This window comes from Lepisma saccharinum, chromosome 3 (assembly GCF_977018435.1).
Source record: "Lepisma saccharinum chromosome 3, izLepSacc3.1, whole genome shotgun sequence".
Lineage (NCBI taxonomy): Eukaryota > Metazoa > Arthropoda > Insecta > Zygentoma > Lepismatidae > Lepisma > Lepisma saccharinum.
Genome location: NC_139231.1, coordinates 44,956,082 through 44,980,241, shown reverse-complemented (window position 1 = coordinate 44,980,241; position 24,160 = coordinate 44,956,082). Strand labels below are relative to the sequence as shown.

At 42.4% G+C, this 24,160-nt stretch overlaps 1 protein-coding gene across 3 annotated transcripts in view; it reads right to left on the bottom strand.

Annotated features, from left to right (window-relative positions):
* Sema2a (Semaphorin 2a) overlaps positions 1 to 24,160 on the bottom strand; it is a 1,542,453-nt gene that overhangs the window by 121,814 nt on the left and 1,396,479 nt on the right. For all 3 annotated transcript variants that reach the window (XM_083118491.1, XM_083118494.1, XM_083118493.1), the window contains one exon: positions 17,986 to 18,048. In XM_083118491.1, the coding sequence (XP_082974617.1) occupies positions 17,986 to 18,048 (63 nt within the window). The remainder of the gene's footprint in view (positions 1 to 17,985; positions 18,049 to 24,160) is intronic.

Below are 24,160 nucleotides of genomic sequence, written 5' to 3'. Positions count from 1 at the left end.
TGCCACCATCTACAACTATGTATCTAATCACACCATGGCGAAAATAATAAAATATTATATTTTGCCGCCAAAATAATCACGTCAGCCATTTTGTCGTCAGAGGGGCATCAAAATGGCGCCTTAAGAATGCGAATAACATCAGATTTGTGAAAAAGTTAGCTGTGGCTAAGGAGAAATGCTATAATTACTTTAACATACAAGAATTAGTGGTTGAGAACGCTACAAAAAATATATATATCCAAGTTGAGATAAGATAATTAAACAAGAAAGCAAGTGTAAGATCGTGTGCTCACCAGAGGGAGGGAGAGCGACCAGCGACAAAGCCCTGCTATTAAAGGGATCACGGACACAGGAGCGGCTTAGACTTTTCGCAAGAGAATCTGAGGCAGCTAAAGTTTTCTCCCTGAAAATGCTTCCGGTTTTGTCCCCCCCCGAAACCTCACCCTTCAACCTCCGTAGCCACTTTCTCGCTCTGATAATTACAAAGCGCTGCAAAAGCAGGGGTCGAAAGACCAGAGGAGAGACTCTTCTCCCCTGAAACACCTTCGGGCGCATGTGTGTGTGTGTGTGTGTGTGTTGTCAGAGAGAGAGAGAGAGAGAGAGAGAGAATCAAAGCGACTTACGAGAGGCAAGATAAACACGGACTATCTCGCCTTATAGAAACTTAAGTGTGCTTCGGAAGTTCCCGGTTTAAACCACAGAGGGTGACACCTCCGCTCTACTCAGCCAACGCTACTTCTACAAGCGTGAGAGGCCAAGATTAGAATCTCTTTGTATCGGCATGAATCCTTAAAATAAAGCACAATAAAACCTTTCTGATTAATCACCGAGAGCTAGACTACATTAACGTTCGCAAACATGTATCAATAAATATACATACACTGTTTGAAACAATACGTACTTTCAAAATGAGGCAAGTAAGTTAACCTTTCACATCTCGGGATTTCTTACTGTAGTGAGAGTTGGCAATGAGAATTCAAAAAATTCAGAACTCTTGTATAAGATATTTTTTTAACCTTAAGAGTTATAATCATTTAACTGAATATTATAATAAATTAAGCTGGATTAAAATGAAAGAAAGACGCAAGTACAGAAAACTAGTATTAATATGTTAGGTACTTTATACAGAGAATCATTTGTATTTCACAGTTTGCTTCCGTTAGGAAACCCAGAGTTGTCATACACAAGATCCCAAAGTTCTAATCTTTTAACAATTAAAAGTCATAAAACTGATTTTCTTTAGTAAATCCTTTACTGTATCAGTGGATAGGGACTGGAATTCACTCTCACATAAAGCAAGAATATCAAACTCAATAAGTATCTTAAGAGAAGATTAAGATAAAGTTTTATGGAGTGATGCTACATACTTTTATTCTTGGTTTCGATTTATTGTCAAATACGTAATACATGTATAACAAATATTTGTTGTGATCTGGTATGTATATAGACCTATCTGTGTGTGCGTATTGATACGTTCACTGATTCTGAGTAATCTATGTGGGATCGAGAAGTGAACGCTGTCTGCTACAGATGATAGAGGTAGGTTTCGTTTTACTGTTTCCCCTGCAATCTCCCTTATCAACCCCTCGGTAAGGCGCGGAAGGAAACAAGGGTTGTTCTGATAATGGCCAACTTACCTATCGGTGAAAAGTCAATGGCAGATGTCAGGCGGTAGTTCCGCGTTGTCCTCCGATGTCTTGGGTAGCCCACAGTCTTCCGGTTCTGTGGCTCGGCGGAGGCTGTCCGTGCGCTAGCAACTTGAAGCGTCGTGGCTTCCCTGCTTCAAGCCTGGACGACGATGCGTGTCCAGTCGGCGGGCGGCGATGGATGGCTACGCATTTCCCCGGGTATCTGTCGGAACCTCTGCGTCTGGGTCCCTTCAGGACTCGCGGCGAGGAAGATGATGATCGTCGGTCCCGTAAACGTGCGGGACAGGAGACGGCTAACCGGACCAGCTCAGAGGAGCAAGGCTGGCAGTCGTGCGGTGAAGGCGGCGCGCAGCGGTAGCCCTAGGTCTCCTTCCACGCTCGTAGCTGTGGTCGAGACCTAGCAGCTTCTCGGTCTCCTTGTTGGTATTCAGCGACTGTCCATCTTCCAAATATTTCTAGCATTTTAAACTTTGTCGCCACAGTCTCCAGTTGCTGACTAATTGTACCGGGTTTTGTGTCTTTTTGATGAGTTTGTAATGTGACCAAACCCGGTAGCGCTTGGAGAATGTTGTGTATCCTGACTTCATTGCTTACACAGCGATGGAATTTTGTTTTGTTGCGAGAAATCTCGTGTTGCCTGAGCCGCCTCTTCAGGCTCCTGGCGAGAATTCTCGTGTTGCTCGTGCCCCTGATCCAGACCATCTGGCGAGAATTCTCGTGTTGCTCGTGCCCCTGATCCAGACCTTCTGGCGAGAATTCTCGTGTTGCCTGAGCCGCCGATCAAGGCCTGGTGAGAAATCTCGTGTTGCTTGAGATGCCGATCCAGACGACCTGGGGAGAATTTATCGCGCTCCCTGACCCAAGCCAGCTTTGTGGGGATAATTTACTACCGTAGCTCCAATTTCGTCATTATCAAAACAAGCACGCATCAAATTGCAGTCAAGGTAAGTAGAAGCAAAGAACAAAGAAACGAGAATATTGGTCTTAAAAAAAGGGGGAGGTGGAAAAATTAAAACACTTCTCACACCTTACTACATCCTGAAGTAAATACACACTTTGTATTCCACACGAGCGAAAATCTGTCCCCTATCATTTCCCCCGGCCCCTCTCAATTTAGAAACAAGCCCCTCTGGCAATAATTACAAGTTACGAAAAGATTCTCTCTCAAAAATCCTCTACAGACCCTTCAATAGGTAACTTTCTCGGACTCTTAAGTAAGAAATTTGAATCTGATTGTATCCGTGTTACAAACGTACAAATCTCCCAGCTCATTTTAATCAAAGGGGGAAGAAATTGAGCAAATTACGTTTCAAGTGTTTCCAAAATTCAAATTTTCCTATTTCGAGACGACCCTTTTGTTCTTTTTCATCAATTTGCTTTCCTTCCCATTTCTTCTCAATGTCTTCTCTTGCAAAAACGTTAGGGTGGATAAAAAAGAGGGGATGGGGTACTAAGGAAACACCTTCCGCGTACAAGTGTCTTCATATTCAGGCAATAATCAGCAAAAATTTCCCCCCGGCATGTTTCCAACTATTCTGAAAATGGGGGAAGGAGAATTCGGAACGACAACCGAAGTATCTCGACAAAGCTAGCAATGTTGCTATCCACAAAACAAAGAAAGCGTCAAAAATTTTCACACAAGAAAGTAGTGGATTCGATAGTTCTAATTTTTCAGGATATCTGTACAAACACAATATCTCGCAGTACGATGTATTAAATAGTGTTATTTTTTACGTGCATTGAATAATAAATGTAAATGTTAATAACTCCATGAACAACACAGGCTTAATGCTTAAATGCAAATAATTACCAATTAGGAAGAGCATATGCAAATCATTACTAGTGTAAACCACAAAACACATTTCTAACAAAATGACAACCTTGCCTGCACTGAAAATCAAAGTTACAACTGACGGTTACCAAGCAAAACAGAACACAACTGACATCTAGCGGCTATTATATAAACTAGACTATGTATTCGTTTCTCTAATAGCCGAGCCGGGGTGCAGCGATCGATAGTTTGGACAAAATAATACTTTGTAATACGTATATTCTTTTTGAAACACGCTGTATTAAGGAGCTTTGCAATATCACCACAGTAGGAGAGACTGCTGTACCTTGAGCATATAGTTTGGAATATTTACTGGTTCTGATTATTGCTGCCACGTAGCGGGCTCAAACTCGACTAAGTTGTAGAGAATGTCGATAGGTAGCGCTGACAATAGTTCTGGTTTCTTTTGTTACAAAGCGTGAATCATCTGGACGAAAGTAAATATTTTATTGGCTGTAATTTGTGTTCTAAACAAGAAACGAAATCCTGTTTGTGACAATCATCATGTACAGCGTGTTCCTTATCATCTGGTGAGTAAATACGTATGCTAACGTCAGTATTTTATTGTAACCTGTAGTTTACTCAGGAAGCTATATTTGTTGCAATGCGCGTCCTGTTGTACCTTGGAACACACAACATCATGTACCATGGAACATGTTCATATCGGCAATAATTTCTGTTGCCATCATTCCATTTTACACGAAGTACTCTATCAATGCACGGCGCTCAATCTTCTCAATGTTGCACTACACTAACACCTTCTCGCCTGTTCTCCCCCCCCCACCCCGACATAACACTGAGGCCATCTGTCGGTAATTCATAGAACTTTTCCAACGACCCTCGTATTAATACTGTATGTAATACTGGTTTATAATGACAAATAAATTTGAGCTTTATTTAAGTTATTTTACAGCCATACACCAAACTACATTCTGTGTTCCAAGGTACAAAAAGGTATGGTATGTTCCATGGTACATGACCATGTACAGTCACGGACACTTCTGGGTTGTAACGATACCATTATCTTTGAATGGGATTTTAAAACCCAGCAGTGTCCGTGACTGTACCATGCAACATTTTACATATCATTACATTTTATTTATTTTATCCTTAATAGGACTGTAAAATATCAAAATACAAACAGGAATTTGTAAGAAATCTTCATAACATATTACCAGTAGATTTTCACGTAAAAAAGTCAAAACCTAAAATTTTAAAAAATTAAAATGTAAAAAGTGTTCCATGGTACAACAGTCTTCCATAAGATTAAGTTTATTTTTTATGATGTTTGTTGAACAAATTTCACGTTTTCACAGCCAAAAGTTACGAATTACAAGAAAAGAAATGAAATTGTGAGAACTCTATATTCTACGGCATTGCAAACAATCATAAATTCTATGTCTGAGAAGTTCGACAATTACGTATTTCAATGTTGCAATTTCAACTCAGTGTAGCAACACCCTCGCAAGTCTTTGTAGGACGCAAAATGGACGAAAGGATTTCACGACACACTGGCGATATGGTTCTTAATAGGTTCAAACAAGCTGCATTAGGTGTTCTATAAACCATGTCTGTGAGACCATCCACAGTGCAATACAAAAGATGTTCAAACCGAAGCAACGTTTCGTTCAAGGAGTCCATTTTGATAACCGATTGTAAATACATGTTTATTTTTACGTTGGAACAATGCAATTTGCACCCCAAATGGAGGTCTGATAAGAATACTATTACGCCTGTAGAATAGTGCTGAAAGTATTAAACTTTGATGCACAAGAACACTTTCAAAACTTTTGATATCAGCAGTTGTACATGATCTCTCTGTAAGTTTGTTAAGAATAGCAGGCATGCCGGGTAATGATTACCGGAATTCACGTAATTTCCTGTCAACAGATGCCTCTGTACATACTTTATCATAGTACGAGAGAGAGAGCTTTTGGACTGGAAAGCTACACAATGATATTAATATTAATTGTGGTATACATATAAGTATGAACAAATCGGGAGCGAAAAATTAATTTCGGTACAGGATAGGTGGTGAATATCTAAAGGGATGGATATTTCCGTAACACATTTATCTCAAAGAGAAAATTAGGTGCGGGTATCAAACTGACGTAGCAAGTTAGCCCTGTCGGCTGAAGTAGTTTTCTTTCTCCTGTGCATGAGATCAGCTCAAGGCTATGGTACGTACGGTCACGGACACTTTTTGCTTGCAACAAACCCCTTGACTTTCAATGGAATCATTACAACCCAGAAGTGCCAGTGACTGTACGTAATCATTCTCGGCTAGCTCATCAACCTCACTGTTAAATCCACCTGCATTATTGGTCAGGGTGAACCCTCGTTACTATATTACAGATTAAAGCAGACGAGAGACGCTAAATCCAGTCAAGATAGGGGCACCCTCGATCTCACCAATCGCCAGGAGCAGCAAATTTTAATGAAAAGATGTAGAGGTTGGAAACACTGCAGACGAGTAAAACCCCGCCTTCTCTTCCCAGTAGACGTTTTCTGAACGTGTCAATGTGATTTGCTATCCTGATACAGGCCCCGGAAATCGCCAACTCAATTTTGCTTGAAATGGTATCACGGAGGCCGAAAGTTGGGGGGAGGGGTGGAACGCAAAATGGAGAAAAATGAAGAGGGAGATGAAGAGCAGGGAAGAGTAGATGGGAACGGACGGATTGCTTTTTTTTTTACTCCCTTGAAAAGTGCTTGTTGCAGCACAATTTGAAAACTTGGATTGCCAAGTTTTCTGACGTCAGCCCGCAGGCTGAATGTATTCTTTACATTTTTATGATCCAACTCAGATCTCTATCTGTCACGAAATGTGATCTGAAAACAGCAGCCGCAGCACGATAAGACTTGTGTTTACGAACAGATGAGATTTATACAGTACACAAGACGCTCTCCTAGGACAAGCCACTGACACCCACACGCTCGCTCTAGGGCGAGCCACCGAAACACACACTTGCCCTATGAAGAGCCTCAAAAACCCACCTGCTCTAGGGCGAACCATCGTAACCCACACATGCTCTAGGGCGAGTCACCTACATGCAGACTTGCCCTAGGGTGAGCCACTGAAACACACACCTGATCTAGGGCGAAGCACCTAAATGCAGACTTGTTCTAGAACGAGGCATCGAAATGCAGACTTGCCTTAGGGCGAGCCACCGAAACAGACTTGTCTTGGGCAAGCCACAGAAACAGACTTGCCCTAGGGCAAGCCACCGAAATGCAACTTGCACTAGGGTGAGCCACCGAAATGCAGACTTGCTCTAGGGCGAGCCACCGAAATGCAGACTTGCTCTAGGGCGAGCCACCGAAATGCAGACTTGCTCTAGGGCGAGCCACCGAAACCCATATTTGGCCTAGGGAGAGCCACCGAAACCCGCAGTAGCCCTATGGAGAGCCACCGAAACCCACACATGCTCTAGGGCGAGTCACCTAAATGCAGACTTGCTCTAGGGAAAGTCATCGAAACCCAGACTTGCTCTAAGGCGTGCAACTACTTCCTCTAGGGCAAGTATCCATAACATAAACTTACTAGAGACCAAGATATCAACAACGAGGCTGAGAACATTTGAAACAATTTATTTTCATTGAATGATTTGGCTTATTTTACTTCGCTTTTCTTCCACTTTTGGCTAATCGTGAGAATGAGTGAAGATATGATGAAATTGATGAATGGATACTCACAAGAAACATCCATGTCCAGCCCCTGGCGCCGTAGCGTGCTGTTATAACCACTCCGCCACGGAGGCTGGCTTGCCACAAGTGATTCTGACCTTTTGTGGTTTTTATCTCGAATAAAAGCACCTTTATCTGCAAGTATTGATTTTTAAGCTGACACTACGAAGTAATAAGAAACGGGCCTAATAAGGACTTCACCTACAGTTTAAAATGGGATCGGAACCACCGTGCAATGTACCTTCACAGGGGATCGAAGCCGAGCAATAGGTTATTGGGGAGGCCTTTCCAAGATGGAAAATGTTTTAATTCCCAATTCCGTCCATTCACTTCTCGCCCTCACGGTCCGTTTCACAGAGAGGAAACCTTTACCTTTCATAACTGGTAAAAAGTAAAGGTAAAACTATCCTCTGGGTAGTAGCATCGTGGCATGAAGGCAGATGACGGATGTGGAGGTGATGTGATCAACACCACGCTTCGACTGCCTTTACCGCCCAGGTACCCACTGCTTAGGGACAGAGTGGACACCATAGCCGCTTCACTCAAGGCCATTTCCATCCGAGATCACTCACTCCGGAAATGGAACCAGCTGCCTGAACCACATCGTCTCTTTAAAAAATGGTACGATTTTAAAAGGAGAAGTGAGAGTATGCCAACTTTGCCGATATTGTAAAGCTGAACATTTGACATACGCAAGCCAAGCTCGTTTCCAAAAAACACCGCTGCGATATTCCAAATTCTGAAGAATTTCATCTGTTTAGTATTGTCCTTCTACAGTATTCGAATGAATCTTCGTGTGATTCGCTTTCGGTGTCGTCTAAGATATCTGCGAGGCGAAACTACCGAGAAAATCTAGGCAACAGGGAAAGCAAACCACATGAAACTTCATTTGAATGTTCTAGAACAGCGGCTCCCAATTTTTTTCTCATTGTACCCTTTAGTCGTAAACGTCTAACGTATCCCCACCAAAGGTTTTCTCCGAATAGTGGGTTTTGGGGATTTTGTTTTGGCTGCCTGATTGGTGGGGCGTTTTGATATGTTGGAGACGTGTATCTGCAACAGAGCAAAATGGCATTCGGGCTGTATGTGGAAAGATGGTAAACAGATAAACTTTGGAATTCTACTTTACAATCTTAATGATTAGTTACAAAAATAAAAATGTGAAACACATGTATGCTAAGAATTATATCGTATAATTTTCATTTATTTTTCCAGAGTTATTGAAAAAAAGGAGAAAAAATAAACTGTCAAGCACAATTTTGGAGTTTATATGGTAAATCCATACAGTTTCTAATGAGAAGGATGTGCCTGCATAGCCCGACGCAGTTTGTTGATTTCTGGTTGTGCACTTGAAACTTTCAAGCGGAGATTCGGCTCCAAATTTAATCTCTTTCGGTACTTGTTTTTAGATACACCATGGATGAAAAATTACTCCCCGAGCTGATTGCGTACCCCCTTCCAGTAGTTCATGGACTCCTGGGGGTACGCGTACCACACTTTGAGAATCACTACTCTAGAAGGAACCCTAAAAAAATTTAATTTTCCAAAATTTGGAATGCCACAGAGAAATTTTCGATTGTTTGCTGCTGTAAAATTATAACAAATAAGCGCTCGCCCATGGTTATTTTCTTGAAAACCGCCACTGCTCGTACGGTGCAAGATACCGCCCCATCATCACTTCTCCTCCCACGTAGATCTTTCCGTGCCTGACAACAATACCCGAGCAGGAGCCCGTCCCAATTTGAAGCATCGAGTAGCGATCGCGTGAGAAGAAGTGCTGTTAGCGCCTCTTTACAAGGTTTATTCCGATGTGCTCTCTCTCTCTCTCTCTCTCTCTCTCTCTCTCTCTCTCTCTCTCTCTCTCTCTCATTCTCTCCCACGCGTTCGAAGAAGCAATAGAGGTTTGCGAGCTCCGGGAAATAATTGCCTTTCCGGCAAAGCGTTTCCGTGATCGGTTCGGGCTCCTGATTTGATGGCGCCCGAAGCAAGAAGATGCGATTTGTCAGTGTTGCAACATCCATAATTTAAACACCAAACAGAGACCGATTACAAGTAAAGTGAGATCTGGGCGCTTCTTTAATTTCGAACTTTATTTATAGTGCTCTTTACACCCCACAGGACTTTACGCAAGTGACCCATCCGTCTATCAACACACATCAAAATGTTTGCAACATCTTCCAACAATTTTTCAAAAAGGCCTAATCGATGGTTTTCAGTACTAAATTTAGCACCCCAAAATGAAAACTTTGGATACCACCAAGCTTTAATACAAACGTGAAAATGAAGAGGTCCCAGGTTCGAACTCAGATACGGAGGTGTCATTGTGTTTATACGATTTCGTGAGCTCTTGCTTAATTTTCATGGTCTCAATTAACTCGAGTCGAAGAAATCAAACATGAAATAGAAAGAGAAAACACATTTCAATTCAATTCATATAAGCCAGTGATACTATACAAATTTATAGAATAACACAAATAAGGTATAAAATTCGGCTATGATGAAAAATGGTGTAAAAACAGAAAAAATATTACTTGAGCATTGTACGTTACATGTTTCTGAGTAGAAAATCATAGAAATGCGTGGTTATTTAGCAGTGTTGTATGTTGCTACAAGAGTATGTAAATATAATAATTTTATTATAAGATTACAACACTGTAACCGGACACAAAATCTCGTTCCTTCTATTTTAGTTATTTTAAATCCCATTCTACCTCTTGGATTAATCGTGACGATGAACTAATGAAATGGATGATGGAACAAACTCAGTGATACGCCAATATATTGCCCAAGGTTTGGAATCTGGGACCTCTGGATTTGTATCCCATCACGCTAACCAGAGCGTCATTCAGGCTGACTGCAGCTTCTATTTTATTACTCATCATCTTAGCGATTAACCCTGAGAGATAGACAAGCGACGTGAAAATAACAGAGACAGAGTAAAGACAACATTTTTGGAGGTTCTACATGGTGGGACGAACAGGAGCCTGCAGCCAAATAAAGTAAAGAAAAATGAAACTTGACGTTATCTGTTAGAGGCCGACCCATCAGTCTCTGCCGCGGCGCAGATCCCAATTTTCGTTTCGTCTCCCTCCCTCTTAGCATTACGTGTTCTACCCTGCTCGCCTATCTTCGCCATTGTTGCCAATTGCCATTCCATTCCTGGACACACTCGCGCAAACATCATTGAAATCAATTGAATAGCGCTCCAGCTCACGGTTCACACCGTTCGATAGGGACGTTAATGTGGCGATATAGCCTGACGTAGTTGTTGCTTCTTTTATGCAGTGCTTGAGCATTCGCTAGCTAGTAACTAGTGTTACCAACTGTAATAATGAAGTAATATTTATATCACGGAAGGAAAAAGGCAAAGTGGCAGTGAGTTTTGTTGGATTGGAAGCACCACATTATTATTTTAAGTATTTGACCGGTTTGACGTTGTATGCGTGTTTTGCGTATGTGTATGAGAAAGTGCATGTGTTTGGTTAGTGAAAGTTAAATTACATATTGTCTCCTGTACTGTACCGTTCATATTGCATCACTTTAGAATTGCTCAAGAGAAATAAATTATGTGGATGCATGTTATTTTTGCTGCTTAATGCGATGCATATTGTTTTCTTTGTTAAAATTGGCATGCTTTAATGGGTGACAAGTTCATAACAAAAGAAAAAGCCGCGCGGCTTATTGTCTCGTGGAAATATATGAACTTCTTATTCTTGTTATTGTTGCGGAAGCTGCGTAGTTTGTAAATGTACAACAAAGGCAGCCGACTGTCGCCCATCACAGAGAGCCAATAATGCTGTTTAAGGAGTGTTTGTGGTCCACGTTCGCAGGTTATTGGTTCTCAAACCAGTGGTAGTGTCGTGTCAGTCGTGTATCGATCACAAGTCGTTGCAGTTCCAGTACCAGGGTGGACGGCCTTATTGGGAGTGAACAGTGAAAAATAATAAATTGTTTGCTTTATTTGAAATCACACAAATAATGAATCACTATGAAGAAATCTTCTTTGCATCATTTGGGTAATTTTACGCATGTGTTAGTCCATATTTAGCGAAGTTTTAGTCCATATGTATGTACATAATCCCAGCCCTGGTTATATGCATGGCGTTTAAAACTCAACGTTAGATAGAGCTGATTTCTCTATTTTTCTATCGAACAGTGAGTCACACTCTACTCTGGGCTTTACGACTTTTGGATTACCCTGTAAGAATCTGCTGGTAAACAGACCAGAGTACACGGGTTAACATTTGTAACCAAAGCGGCCAACCTGAAATGTAGACTTGACATGCACCAAACAAATAACTCATTGTTTTACTTTGCGCGACACAATAAATTTGCCTTACATGACACACGGAGTATATCTGTTACAAAAATCTTCCTCCCAACTCAGCACAAACATATTACTGAGTTTCAAACTGATCCAGACCCCTGAGTCATATCTCCCTCGTCAATTATCAACAGAAAAACGAGCCGGGGGGAAATCAGTCATGCAATGAGATAAATAACTGCTCTTTCCTTGCCTGGATTTGTTTACAAAGACGCTACAAAATAATATATAGAGTAAGATGGGGCAAGACTGCGCAGTTTTTGTTCATTATGTTTCATTGAAGTTATGAATCTATAGTAACATACGAAAAAGGTAACACAGAATGCACTATCCTTTGCCAACATACAGTAAATTTACAAAAGCTCAGTAAACAATATTTCAGCAGAAAACAAACGAAAAGCATGACCATGCAAACGCGCAGTCTTACCCGCAGCGCGGGGTAAGACTGCGATCACGTTCGGGTAAGAATGCGCATCGCACTAACACTTTCTAAACAGAGTCACATTCGTATAAAGGTTCTATAAAAAGGAACACAAATCACTAAACAAAGTTCCCCTTTCATAGAAGCATTTGTCGTGCCATCCTCACATGTGGCACAGTGAACCAAGTCCTCGGCTGGGGGCTCGCTAACACAAATCAAGGTTCCTGTTTCATACCAGGTGTAGATTTCGTGCCACCATTCGTCACATGTGGCACACTGAATCCAATCGCAATCGCAGTCTTACTCTTCTCTACTCTATATACACTGAACGTCCAAAATATCAGTCGCCTACCGAGAGAAATGTGAACTATCGAGGTTCTGTCGACTGACGCCATTTTGCTGTGGTGTGGAAGTTTCCCCAGTATGTACTCGACCTGTACACGGAGTGGTGTGCGTATAATGGGAACGTAACAGAATTCGGGACCATGATTGTCGGTGCCCGATTGGCAGGTGTGAACATTTCCCGAACTGCAACACTGACAGGATTTTCGAGGCACAGTGTCAAGCGTGCACCAGGAATGGGTGAATAAGAAAAAGAACATCAGCAGCAAGGCGCTCTCCGGGCGGAAAATGAAGGTGAATGAGAAGGGTCAGAGGCGACTCAGTAAGATTGTGCAGGGCAACAGGAGAGCTACAAGTGCGCAAATAACAGCTGATTACAACGTCTGACCACACCGTTCGTCTCACTTTAACACGGATGGGCTATTCCAGCCGACGTCCGACCAGAGTGCCCCTGGTAACAGCGATGACCAAACAACGTCGCCTGCAGTTTGCCAAGAACCATCGCAACTGGACCGTTGAACAGCTGCAGGAGGTCGTCTGGTCCGATGAATCCAGGTTTACATTGTACCATGCTGACGGGAGGCTCCGTGTGTGGCGAAAACAACATGAGTCCATGGACTCAAGGTGTTATGTGCTACAAGTGCAGGGCAATGGCGGCAGTGTCATGGTGTGGGGACTGTTTTGGATCCCCTTATTCCTGTAGAAGGACGTCTGAACGCCGGCAGTTATTTGCAACTTGTTGCCGACGACGTTTCACCCTTTCATGCAGTTGGCATTTCCAGAGGGGAACGGCTATTTCCAGCAAGACAATGCAGCACCCAGTCACAGCCAAAATCATCTCCGAGTGGTGAGAGGTTCGGGCACAATCTCCTCCCCCAACTAATCTGCGTGAATTGGAAAATGCTATTCTCTCTGCATGGTATCGTATCCCTCAGGAACGCTATCAAGGACTTGTGGCATCGGCACCACGACGAATCCAGGCAGTTCTGACATCCAAAGGTGGCGCAACACGGTCCTAGGTTGGTGTGTCTAACTTTTTGGACATTCAGTGTATATATCTTCCGTGCAACTACCATGTCAAAGTTTCGTTACCGTTGGCCAACTTGAAACGCAATGACCGATTTCGCTCAAATGCATTACTAGATTAGTCATTTGAGGCATTTATCAGCCGTGGCAAATTCAGCCCAAAATCTCTTAAATCTATGCCAGCTTACGTGATCACAAAAACTGGTGACTTCGTCTCATTTGGTCCCGGAAGCATTTAATATTACGGAGCATTTATTAATTAACACACCACCGGCTGAATGCTGTTTTGTTGCATCTCCATTTTTAGTCGGAAATTATCTTACCACGTTATCGTGTTCGTTGCAGGTTAATGTGTCACTTTACAAATCGACGTATCTGGTTGTCAGTCAGGTGGTGTGAATTATCAACAATAATAAAATGTTAGTGCAAATTTTGTAGTGTATTCCAAATCCACAAAAAACAAACTTTAATCAGCTCTCCTGAGAAGCTAGTGCAGATGGACATAAGACAAAATACAATTCAGCCGAAGAGAATGATATCGTAAAATTCCTGAGAATCCATTCTTCATTTCTAGAAATAAAGTCAAGACGGATTTGTTCTGTTTGTTATTCCTAGTTTTCTGCCCCTTTTGGCTAATCGCGACAAGGAAGGCACGTTCGCAAACGGGTACCCATGTCCAAGGCCAGGACTTGAACCTGGAACTGTAGGTGACGAGAGCGTGCGTCTCATTGAAATTAGAAAAATGTCAGCATAATTTGGAAACCGGGAAATCTGGTTTCTCTTTAGTCATCTTGAAACGCGTTAACATCAATAGATTAGGCTAGCTAAGGTTGCTTACTTTACCATTCCTTCACCGCCATCGTACTACGTGTTTGACGTCATGCACCGAATAGCGTGCCTTGTGCTACGACCGTGTGTGAGTGAACAGTGAAATCTATGCGCAGGGGCGTACTGGTTTAGCCAGTTGGGCATGCAACCTAAATGCACAATTCACAACATGCTAGTGAAGACCCACAATGAATCTCGATACGTCGTTTCGTTGTCTCTATGGGGCAAATGTTATTTTGGGGGAGAGGGGGAGGAGGGTGTCTTTAAATTTGTCATTTTCAAACATTCTACTTTTTCCTTTCAGAAATGTTGATTGGTTTTTACGCACTTTAATCGTACTTTACAATTACGATGACTATCTTCATTTCAGAAAAATATTCGAAGCTGTTTCTACGAAGCCATTATATACAAATATGACTATGGCCCTTTGTCCTAATGGCCAGCATGTTCACGCCGAGAAATCAATGAAATTTCAGAACATGCGTTCCAAAACAACTTCACAGTAACACCCAACACAAAGTAGCTATTATGTGGTACCAGCCTGGTAACTTCCCGACTCAGGCCCTGGCAACACTGGCAACGGCCATCTTACGTAGCGCTTGCAAAATGGCGGCAGCATATGAGGCGTAACCGTGAATAAGTACCAGAACGCCTTCCATACTTAACGGCACACAAATTGTCATCATCGCCAACTCACGGAGGCCATAAACAGAGGGAAGCAATAACGCAGAGTGGCCAGGTCCGGGGTACATTCACCTGCGAGGCTGTAACAGCTCACATCCTGACGATTTCTGATAACATCAAAGATCGTCGTGCAGTAAAAACGGTCTAGGATTAAAGAGGGCTTGCCTGCAGGTCGGGATAAGTAGGCTAATGCCCAATTCCGAAAGAACCTTGAGGGAAATATGAGCCGGGAACTTCTGCCTTGTAATCTGGCAGCAATAAAAGAGACTATTGGTAGTTTCAGGAGCCTTTGGGCAATATTCTTTAACAAAAGCAGTAGCACCAGGGGCTGTAAAGTTGCACTAGAACATAAACACTTTTCTATCACTACCTTTTTCTCGCCCTGAGGGATAGTTACGTTTCGCTCAAGGTCATTTAACGGCAATTTGCCATCGCGGCGACGCAGATGAAAGGCTGGAGTCAGTTTTCCCGAAAATATAGGAAATGTAGACTTGGAAAATAAGTGAAATTCAACGACGAAAGTCTAAATATTGATGAATGCTGAAAAAATAATGAGCACAGTGTGACCTACAGTCCATTATATGTGTCACAAGCAGTGACATGAGCTGCAATCAGGAAGTCAAAGTGAGAATGGCAATGGCGAAGGAAGCCTTTCGAAGTGATCTGTGCGGATGTTTGAATAGAAAATTACGGAAGAGGGCCTATCAGATGACGTAGTGATAAAGTCGCCTCCTTGTAATCAATGAGTCAGTCCTGGGTTCAATACCCGCTGGAGGCACATAGTGATTCGGATCCCACTTTAAACTGTAGGTCAATTCCAGATTAGCCTTACTGTGCATGAAGTGGATTACAAAACTAACTCAAGAATTAAGGAAGAGACTAATGAAGTGTTTTGTGTGAAGTGTAGCGTGGAAACCAGGGCGGTACGGAGTGAGAAAAAGTAGACACAAGCTTAAGAACTAGCGATGAAAGGAGCATGTGAAATGAACAGAAAAAGTAAGAAGTGTAAGAAGCGTTTGTGAAAGAAGACCAATACTGGAAGTGAACATGATAAGCAAAATAAACCGTCTAAGACCTTGGGTAAGAAGGAAGGGCCTGCTAAAAAAAATAAAAAAAATGAGCTGAATGAACTAATAACAGGGAAACGATCTGAAGAAAGAAGATATCAGTTGGATAATAAACCTTTTCGAGCAAGGCCTCATCTCCAGGAAGATATCAACTCGGGGCACGCCCCGGCACCTACTAACCTGTTGAGTGAGATGAGTCAAGGCAAAATGGATAATAAACCTTTTCCTGCTCCCACAAAAATAGGCAATAGTTAGGCTGGAAAATTCGGTGAACAAACCAATCTCTAACTACGCACTGGTAATGATCAGGCTGGAAAGTTCATACGAACTAACCAAACAAGAAGATATCAGTTGATAGATGATATTAAGTTAAGTGAATCTTAGGCTGACATGAAACGGGAGGTGCAAGACCGGGATGCCTACAGGTTGCAGTGAAAAGTCTGCTTATTGGACATAGAATAACGAATAAATTAATATCATGTTAACTGCCAATTTTAAGTCAACAAAGGTTGTGTCCGAAAGGTCAACAAAGCAGGCTTGCTTGAAGTACGCTCGTCAGAAGTGACGTCATCTAGTGCCAATTAAACGAAGATTCGAGTGCGCAGGACGACGATGATGTAGTCTTATGTACTTCACTAATCACTAGGGACTACCGATCGTCGTCCCTGCTTCACTCGTGTGTTTGTTATTCACTTGTTTGAAATCATGGAAGTCAAAAGATGCCCAGTTGTTGGTTGTTGGTTCTTCTAATTTGTGGAAATGTAAATATAAGAACTTTTTGCCATGATACGTGATATATATATATATGGTGAAAAACGCGGGAAAAATAACGTCCTCTTAGTTTTGTCTACTGACCGTATTTGGCGCTGCAGTCGAAGTGCAATTCGAAAAATTTTCGCTTCCAGTCCAAGACTCCGAGACTGAACTGCGAGACCATTCTCGAAATATACTCGGCCTCCCCGATGGCGCAGTGGTAGCGTCGTCGACTTATAATCAAAGAGTCCCGGTAGAGGCACATAGTGGTTCGGATCCCGCTTTAAACTGTAGGTCCAGTTCCGATTAGCCTTACTGTGCACAAAGTGGACATAAAACACCTAAGTACTCAATCAATCAATCGAAATATACTCGCTTCAAGTACGGTATTGCACCTTTGCACACGGCTAAATGATGCACACCACTGCAAGATATTTCGGAAGGACGGTTATACCTGTTGACCTCCTCTACATCACTGCAGAACACTGTCAAACTATATGGCCATTCCACACGGCCAGTTTTCAGCTTCGCCTCTCTTATATGCACACTGTTCTTACGTAGAAACAAGAGAAGTGGGGAGTCGAGGGGTAGGGGGAGAAGGAAATAAACGAGGTTCGGAGAAGCGTCGTAGCAGGGATTGAATTACACCAGGAAACAAACAACCAGCACACATGGACGTGACACCCGACTCCTTAAGAATTTATGAATCGCGTTAGCGTTTTGACGACACCGTGAAAAGTTACATATACCTCCCCCCTTTTTTGAAACCTCCCTTCTTCTCATTATCAAACACGCCCTGTCAGTTGCGACTGAGGATAAAAATAGCGGGAAGAGGGGGGATTACATGTGCTGTAACAAATACGTTAGCGGGGCAGGCGGAAGAAGAATATATCTGCGCAATGGAATACGAACATATCGTTTTACAAGAGAAATGGCTCAAGGCGGAAATCTTGACAGTGCCATCTATTTTTAAACTTCTGTACTATCTTACAGAAGCAGAGGCCTACTTTGAAGATAAACTGCGGAAAGTTCCTAGACTAGAAAATATGATTCCTATCTACTTTTTTTTTCTAGTTCGCAACGAAGCAGTACAGAGTTTGCTGTGCGAGTAGTTACAGCGAATAGGATGGCTACTGTCAACTGGAGCTCGGGTTACGGCTCTAGATCTAGACTTGCGGGTGTATGATGAGAAAATACGAGCAGGTACGAACAAGGCTTGCTCAATCACCAACGCTGACGTCAACACAAAGATGAACATGCGGTTCATTATAGAAAATACAAGAGAGAAAGGAAAGCATATAACCAACACATTTTGGCTACGTGGCTAACCGAAATATTGGGAACTCGCTGGACACTTGAAAATATTAACTTACCTCCGATTTTCCTTTGGAAACACAGTTGGCAACATTGCTAGGTTCCAGCGTGAGCGAATCTCTCTGTAAAGAAAAAAGAAATATAAGTTAAATATACAGAATAATTACTTCGAAGTGGTAATCAAAGTTTACAGTACAAAGTAACAATTACAATACTTTCAAAATATGCCGACCTCTATATTAATGGAAGCTCTCCTACACTCTAGACCTGGCAAACTTCACAAATGTTTGCACGTAGGGTTGCTAGACGTACAGGTTTTCAATAAATGAATTCACTGTTCCGAAAATCGCTTTCAGGACGCTTATTTATGCCGGTTTTTGTTTTTCCTTTCAAACGAGAGAGATAAGGTTGGCATAACTTTTCCATTGTTGAAACTTCGAACACACTGACAATACAGCTCTCGGTAGTATTTTCTTCCAGTTCTGTAACGAAATGAACGAGTGTTTATTGTCGAGCCTTTTGCAGCCAGGATGCCCAGAAGCGTGACATTGTCTACGTAGAGCGAAAAGCCAATCCACCGCAGGGGGCGTGGAGAATGTAATATTAGTACTGATGTTGAAATCGCAGGTAATATCTGGTATACTGATCGCGGGCTTATCTGGCGGCTGACTATATTTTGCTACATAGCTCCATCTGTCCACCACTCGTCTTCGGGAGTGTGTGCCTCGATGAGTATCAACAACCTCAGTTGCGAAGTAAAAGCTGTAGGGGTAACAACGCTCTCCCGTTACAACGTTGCCAAGTGTATGTATGTTTTTGTCAGTTGTTTATATTAGCTTGTTTGTAGTGTTTGGATGTTTTGTGTATTTTTCTGTGCTTTGTGTACTACTGTACAACTTTTATCCAGTAACGGAGCTCATCAACTCGCTCTCTCTCTCCCGTTGAAGAGAATTCAACTGATTGCTGATTCGTTGTGTCCCAGCCCCCTGTTGGAGCTGCGAACGGTATAGTCCTTGCTTATAATATAGTGACGGTACTAGAATTATTTTATTATTTTGGTATGACACAACTGTACAACTTTTTCATTCACAGATTCTGGCAACAATAACCATAGCTTAACCTAACATCTAACGTCACATTTAGACCAGGGTTTCGGAGCGGAGTGCGGAGCGTACTAAAGGAGCGCTCCGGAGCGACTTCGAAGCGTCATTTCTACTCCGCTCCTCGCTCCGGAGCGGAGCGTGGTACGACAGCACTCCGATCCGGAGCGGAGTGGTTCCACTTCTTGAGAGACACGCTCCGCTCCGGAGCGGAGTGGTTCGACTTTTTGAATCGCACGCTCCGATCCGGAGCGGAGCGTGATACAACAGCACTCCGCTCCGGAGCGGAGCGGTTCAGCTTTTTGAGAGACACGCTCCGCTCCGGAGCGGAGTGGTTCGACTTTTTGAGTCGCACGCTCCGATCCGGAGCGGAGCGTGATACAACAGCACTCCGCTCCGGAGCGGAGTGGTTCAGCTTTTTGAGACGAACGCTCCGATCCGGAGCGGAGCGTGATACAGCAGTACTCCGCTCCGGAGCGGAGTGGTTCAGATTTTTTAGACGCACGCTCCGATCCGGAGCGGAGCGTGAGGCAACAGCACTCCGCTCCGGAGCGTGGTGCTTTTGACAGCACGCTCCGATCCGTTTAGGAGTTTTTTTTACACGAATGCTGAAATGCAACTATGAATAATGGAATGGGCGCGTTAAAGCCGGCTTCCGTGACGGAGTGGTTATAGTGGGACCACATGGAAAAGAGCCTGCAGTCCTGTTTCCACGTACTCTAGTTGTTTGTCTGTATGATCGCCCCCGCTTGGAGGGGAGGGACAGAGTGAATCATGCTTCCTTATGGCCCTAGTCGAACGGGTGAAGGAGGAGGTGCGCGGGGACTTTTGACCGAAGCTTTTTTGTTTGTGGTCGCTCTACAGCACAGCACCCTATGACGTCAGGGATCCGTGGGGTACTTCAAATTTTGTATTGTGACTCTTAGATATAAGAGTTTGAATGTTATGTGTTGAGTGGGTTACGAATAATTTCGAGCAATCAATTTTTTCTGCTTTACGGATTTTTCCGACCCACCTCCCCCATACAACAGACAGCTTCGTTTTGTGCCGTATTCCGTGTTCCTTGCAGGTGACTCAGTGCAATCGGCTAGCTCATTGGTCTTGTGCCCGTTTCAAGAGGGGAGGAGGGTGAAACTGGTACATAGCTTGTTTGTGTGTGCTTTCGGGGTTGAGAACTTCGTTCGCTGCGCTGTACGTTGCGTTCGACTTATCCGTACAAGGTAGAGACATCGCCTTTGCCAGACAGATCAAGTGTTGCCAGTTGTATTAGAATTATGCTACACCAATTCTGGCTAGATTGTTCTCTTTTAAAAGTATTACTTGCGCGTGTTATTCTTCTCTTCACCTTTAAAAGCTGTGTTCTCTTGTATCATTACATGCATATTATGTGTGCTTGTCAACGGTGATGTATGGACATTTAATGAAATTTTTAACGCCGCTGATACATGGACGTCTTCAGGATTTTTTCCAGGAAGGGACAAGCAAGATATTTGTCCAAGGGAGGGGGGCAGAATGAGGCAGAATTTCCCCAAAATAGTATTACTCCCATTAAAAATATTCTACAGTTTGAAGTTATCATGTTCCTGCAACGCCCTTGCAATAATTAACATATATTACTGTGACTGAAATGAAATTATATGCGTGAAATATGTACTTCTTGATTACCTTTAATTTCCGGGTGGCGTGGCCCCCTCCATTTCCGGACGTCCATGCCAATGGAGAAATCATTCCAACCAGTATCGTTTAATAGAATAATAAGGTGACTAGATTTGTTAAATCAATATAAAAGAACAAAAAAGAACGAAAAAAATCCGTAATTGTTAATTCTATGCATCATAAGCCAAGAGAATCATGGAAGATCTATACTGTAATAATGAATTGAAGGAAACCATGCCGAGTTTTTATTTATAGTCTACATATTCAAGTAGGAATGGAATGGTGCACAAAAGGAATTACAAATATGTATGTAAAAGAAAACCAAGTATTTCGATAAAGTTATTTCTATAATTGTAATCAACAATAACCAATTGTCCTTTCAACCAAGTATAAGTTTCAATTTGTTTTTTCCGGACTTTACCTTGCCTTTAATCGTACATTTCTCATGATCCGTAATTTTAAACAAATTCTAGATAAGTCGGTAAAAAAATAGGACCCCGAAACTATGGAAAAGAATTATACTGTGATAGAGAAACAAACACAAAGGAAACACCAATGACATTAACGCGGGTCAAACCAACACCATTTGTCGTTGAGAGCTAAACTCAAATCCACGAACTCGCTGAAATAATCCCATGGAATTCATTATTCGTCTGATATTGAATACCCAATGATGCTTTCTGTTATGTAATAGACATTTATGAAGTGAATACATTATTAGAACTTTGCCAGATTTCAGAAAAAACACACACACACACACATACGTAAAAGATATGCATAAGAGGTTGTTCATTTGGAAATGAATTTCCCAGTTGTATTTTTATGATTTTGTGAATAGATTTAAAGGAAAGTGACATCTCTTATTGTTAAACAGAATTACAAATGTATATTTGCTTAAGGATTAATTTATCACAATATACATTGCAATTATACATTCAACATACGTTGAAACAATGCCTTTTGTTATGACTTTTGGTGGATTTAAGACTCAACAATACGCTATCGAGAATAGACCTACAGTTTAAATCCTACCTAAAGTGGGATTCGAGCCACTATGTACCTCCACCGGGTATCGATCCCAGTGCCCCTTCATTACAAGGAGACGTTGTTATCACTATGTTATCGGGGTACAGCGCGCTACTTTTTTTTTCAGTACACATTTATCAATTCTCTCATTATCATCGTCGCGATTAGCTAAAATTCAAAGGTAAGTTACAAAAATCAAATCAAATGCCATCAGTGAGGAAGGCACGTATTGCTCGCAGCCCTGTTTTTCAAAATGAAACCATAAAATTCAGGACATGACCCTATCCAAGTAGATAATATTACATTTTGTGTTTATCACGGTTATTAAGGTTTATACATCTTGTTTCGACTTATCTGCTGACTACACATTGTTCGTTACTGAAAACTTGCTTTCAGTTTGCTGTCTACAACGTACTCAATACAAAAAATATTAATTTTATACGTATACGTTTTCTGGCTTTCTAGACTCAGAAAGTTAAATATAGCAACATTCCATTCGTCGTCTTTCCAAATTTTTTGCCATTTTCTTATAACCACCATGCCTATTTCCAGGTTACTGCTTACAAACTTGAAATGTTAGATATGGCAACCAGACATTTTGTAATTTTTGCAGTAGTATACGTATGTAACCATTAAATACCTATTTCAACTTCCTGCCTTTAAAATTGGGAAAAATAATCGATATGACAACCCTGTATTTCATACTATTTAAATTCCCCTGTTCGGCTGTATACAAACAGCATTCCGATTTTCGACTTTATACATTCATAAAAGTAAACCAAATGTGGCAACTTACATTTTTGGTTAAGCCGGTTTTCAACTTTCTAGTGTCAGAATTTTTAAAGATTGAGATATGAAAACTCTGTATTTCAAATTAAAACGTTTCCTTATTGGCCGACGGTAACATTAATAAGCATGATTCCGATTTTCAACTTCATATATTCAAAAATCGAAAAGTTAAAATTAGCAACCTGAATTTCCAATTACTTTAAACTTTTCCCTTTCGCTACATTCAAAGTATCATACATAACCAGCGTAAAAGAAAGTTATATATGACAATCATGCACCAGCGAGTGTTTTGCACGAACACCTGTCTGCCTTTATCTTCCTCCGTACAAGTTGCTTCGCCTTTCCTCTGGCCTTTTAGAAGGTCGAATGGATTCTCTGCAGTAATTTCGCCAGTGTTACTCGAACCAATATTCCGGAATAACTCACTTCTCCCGCGGCGTGGACTGTAACGTCGGGCCGATATGCCGAAGTGCTTAGCCCGATCCAGAAGTTGAACCGAAATGAGTTTCAGTCGCGATCCCTGGTGGCAGGAAATGGGAGAGTGGTTCCATTCTCTCAACTTATAAAACCACAGGTGGCACACGTGCTATTGAAATATATTGTCCCCAGAAGTAGTAGTAGAGTAGTAAAAGTGATAATGAAAATGTAATAATAATAATAATAATAATATCGCTCTCTTCACGAAAACAGTCCAGTGAAGATCGAAGCTTCCCCTTGCCTCCTCCACACCCCTGGCCCTCCAGGTTTGCCACACTTCTTCTACGCTTCACAGTTGACACATTGCGCGTTGTATAGTCACGGACAGTACGTATGCGGTTGATTGTGCCTTCCCTGGTGTATTGTGTAAGGATTATTCCTTGCTTATTGGCAACACTGTAGGTGAGTGACGTAATCTTTTCTGGACTGTTTCCGTGGCGTTAGCTTTAGTAATAATCAGTTTTATAACAACAATAACGGGCGATTTTCAAATGCCGTACAAATTTCACAAACAAAATTACTAATGTACTCGGAACCTTTGATCGTTAGTTTTCTGTATACACTCGTATTATCCAACCTCGGAGCGCTCCGGAGTCGCTCCGGAGCGGAGTGGGCAAGTTCTTAGAATATCGCTCCTCGCTCCGGAGCGGAGCGTCACAAGGTATCGCTCCACTCCGGAGCGGAGTGAACCGTTTCCTAAAATTTCGCTCCTCGCTCCGGAGCGGAGCGAGAAATTTTCCAACTTCCTCTGCTCCGATCCGGAGCGGAGCGTGTCAAGGTAGCGCTCCGCTCCGGAGCGGAGTGAACCATTTTCTAAAATTTCGCTCCTCGCTCCGGAGCGGAGCGAGAAATTTTCCGATTCCCGCTGCTCCGCTCCGGAGCGGAGCGGGATAAGACATCGCTCCGCTCCGGAGCGGAGCGAACCATTTCTTAGAATCTCGCTCCTCGCTCCGGAGCGTTGGCAACAGTCGGAGCGTTGATCCGCTCCGCTCCGAAACCCTGATTTAGACTCCGCCCACAAACCGTTGTATTACTCTTCTGCGCATGGTCTAGGCGCAAACGGACGCTGACTAGCTTTGCGAAACATAGGAAGGACACTCTCCCGAGAATATGTGGAACAGGCAAACGTAAACAAGTCCTCTGCGCAAGTAGTGACGCATGGAGGGGAAGACGCGGCTGTTATGAG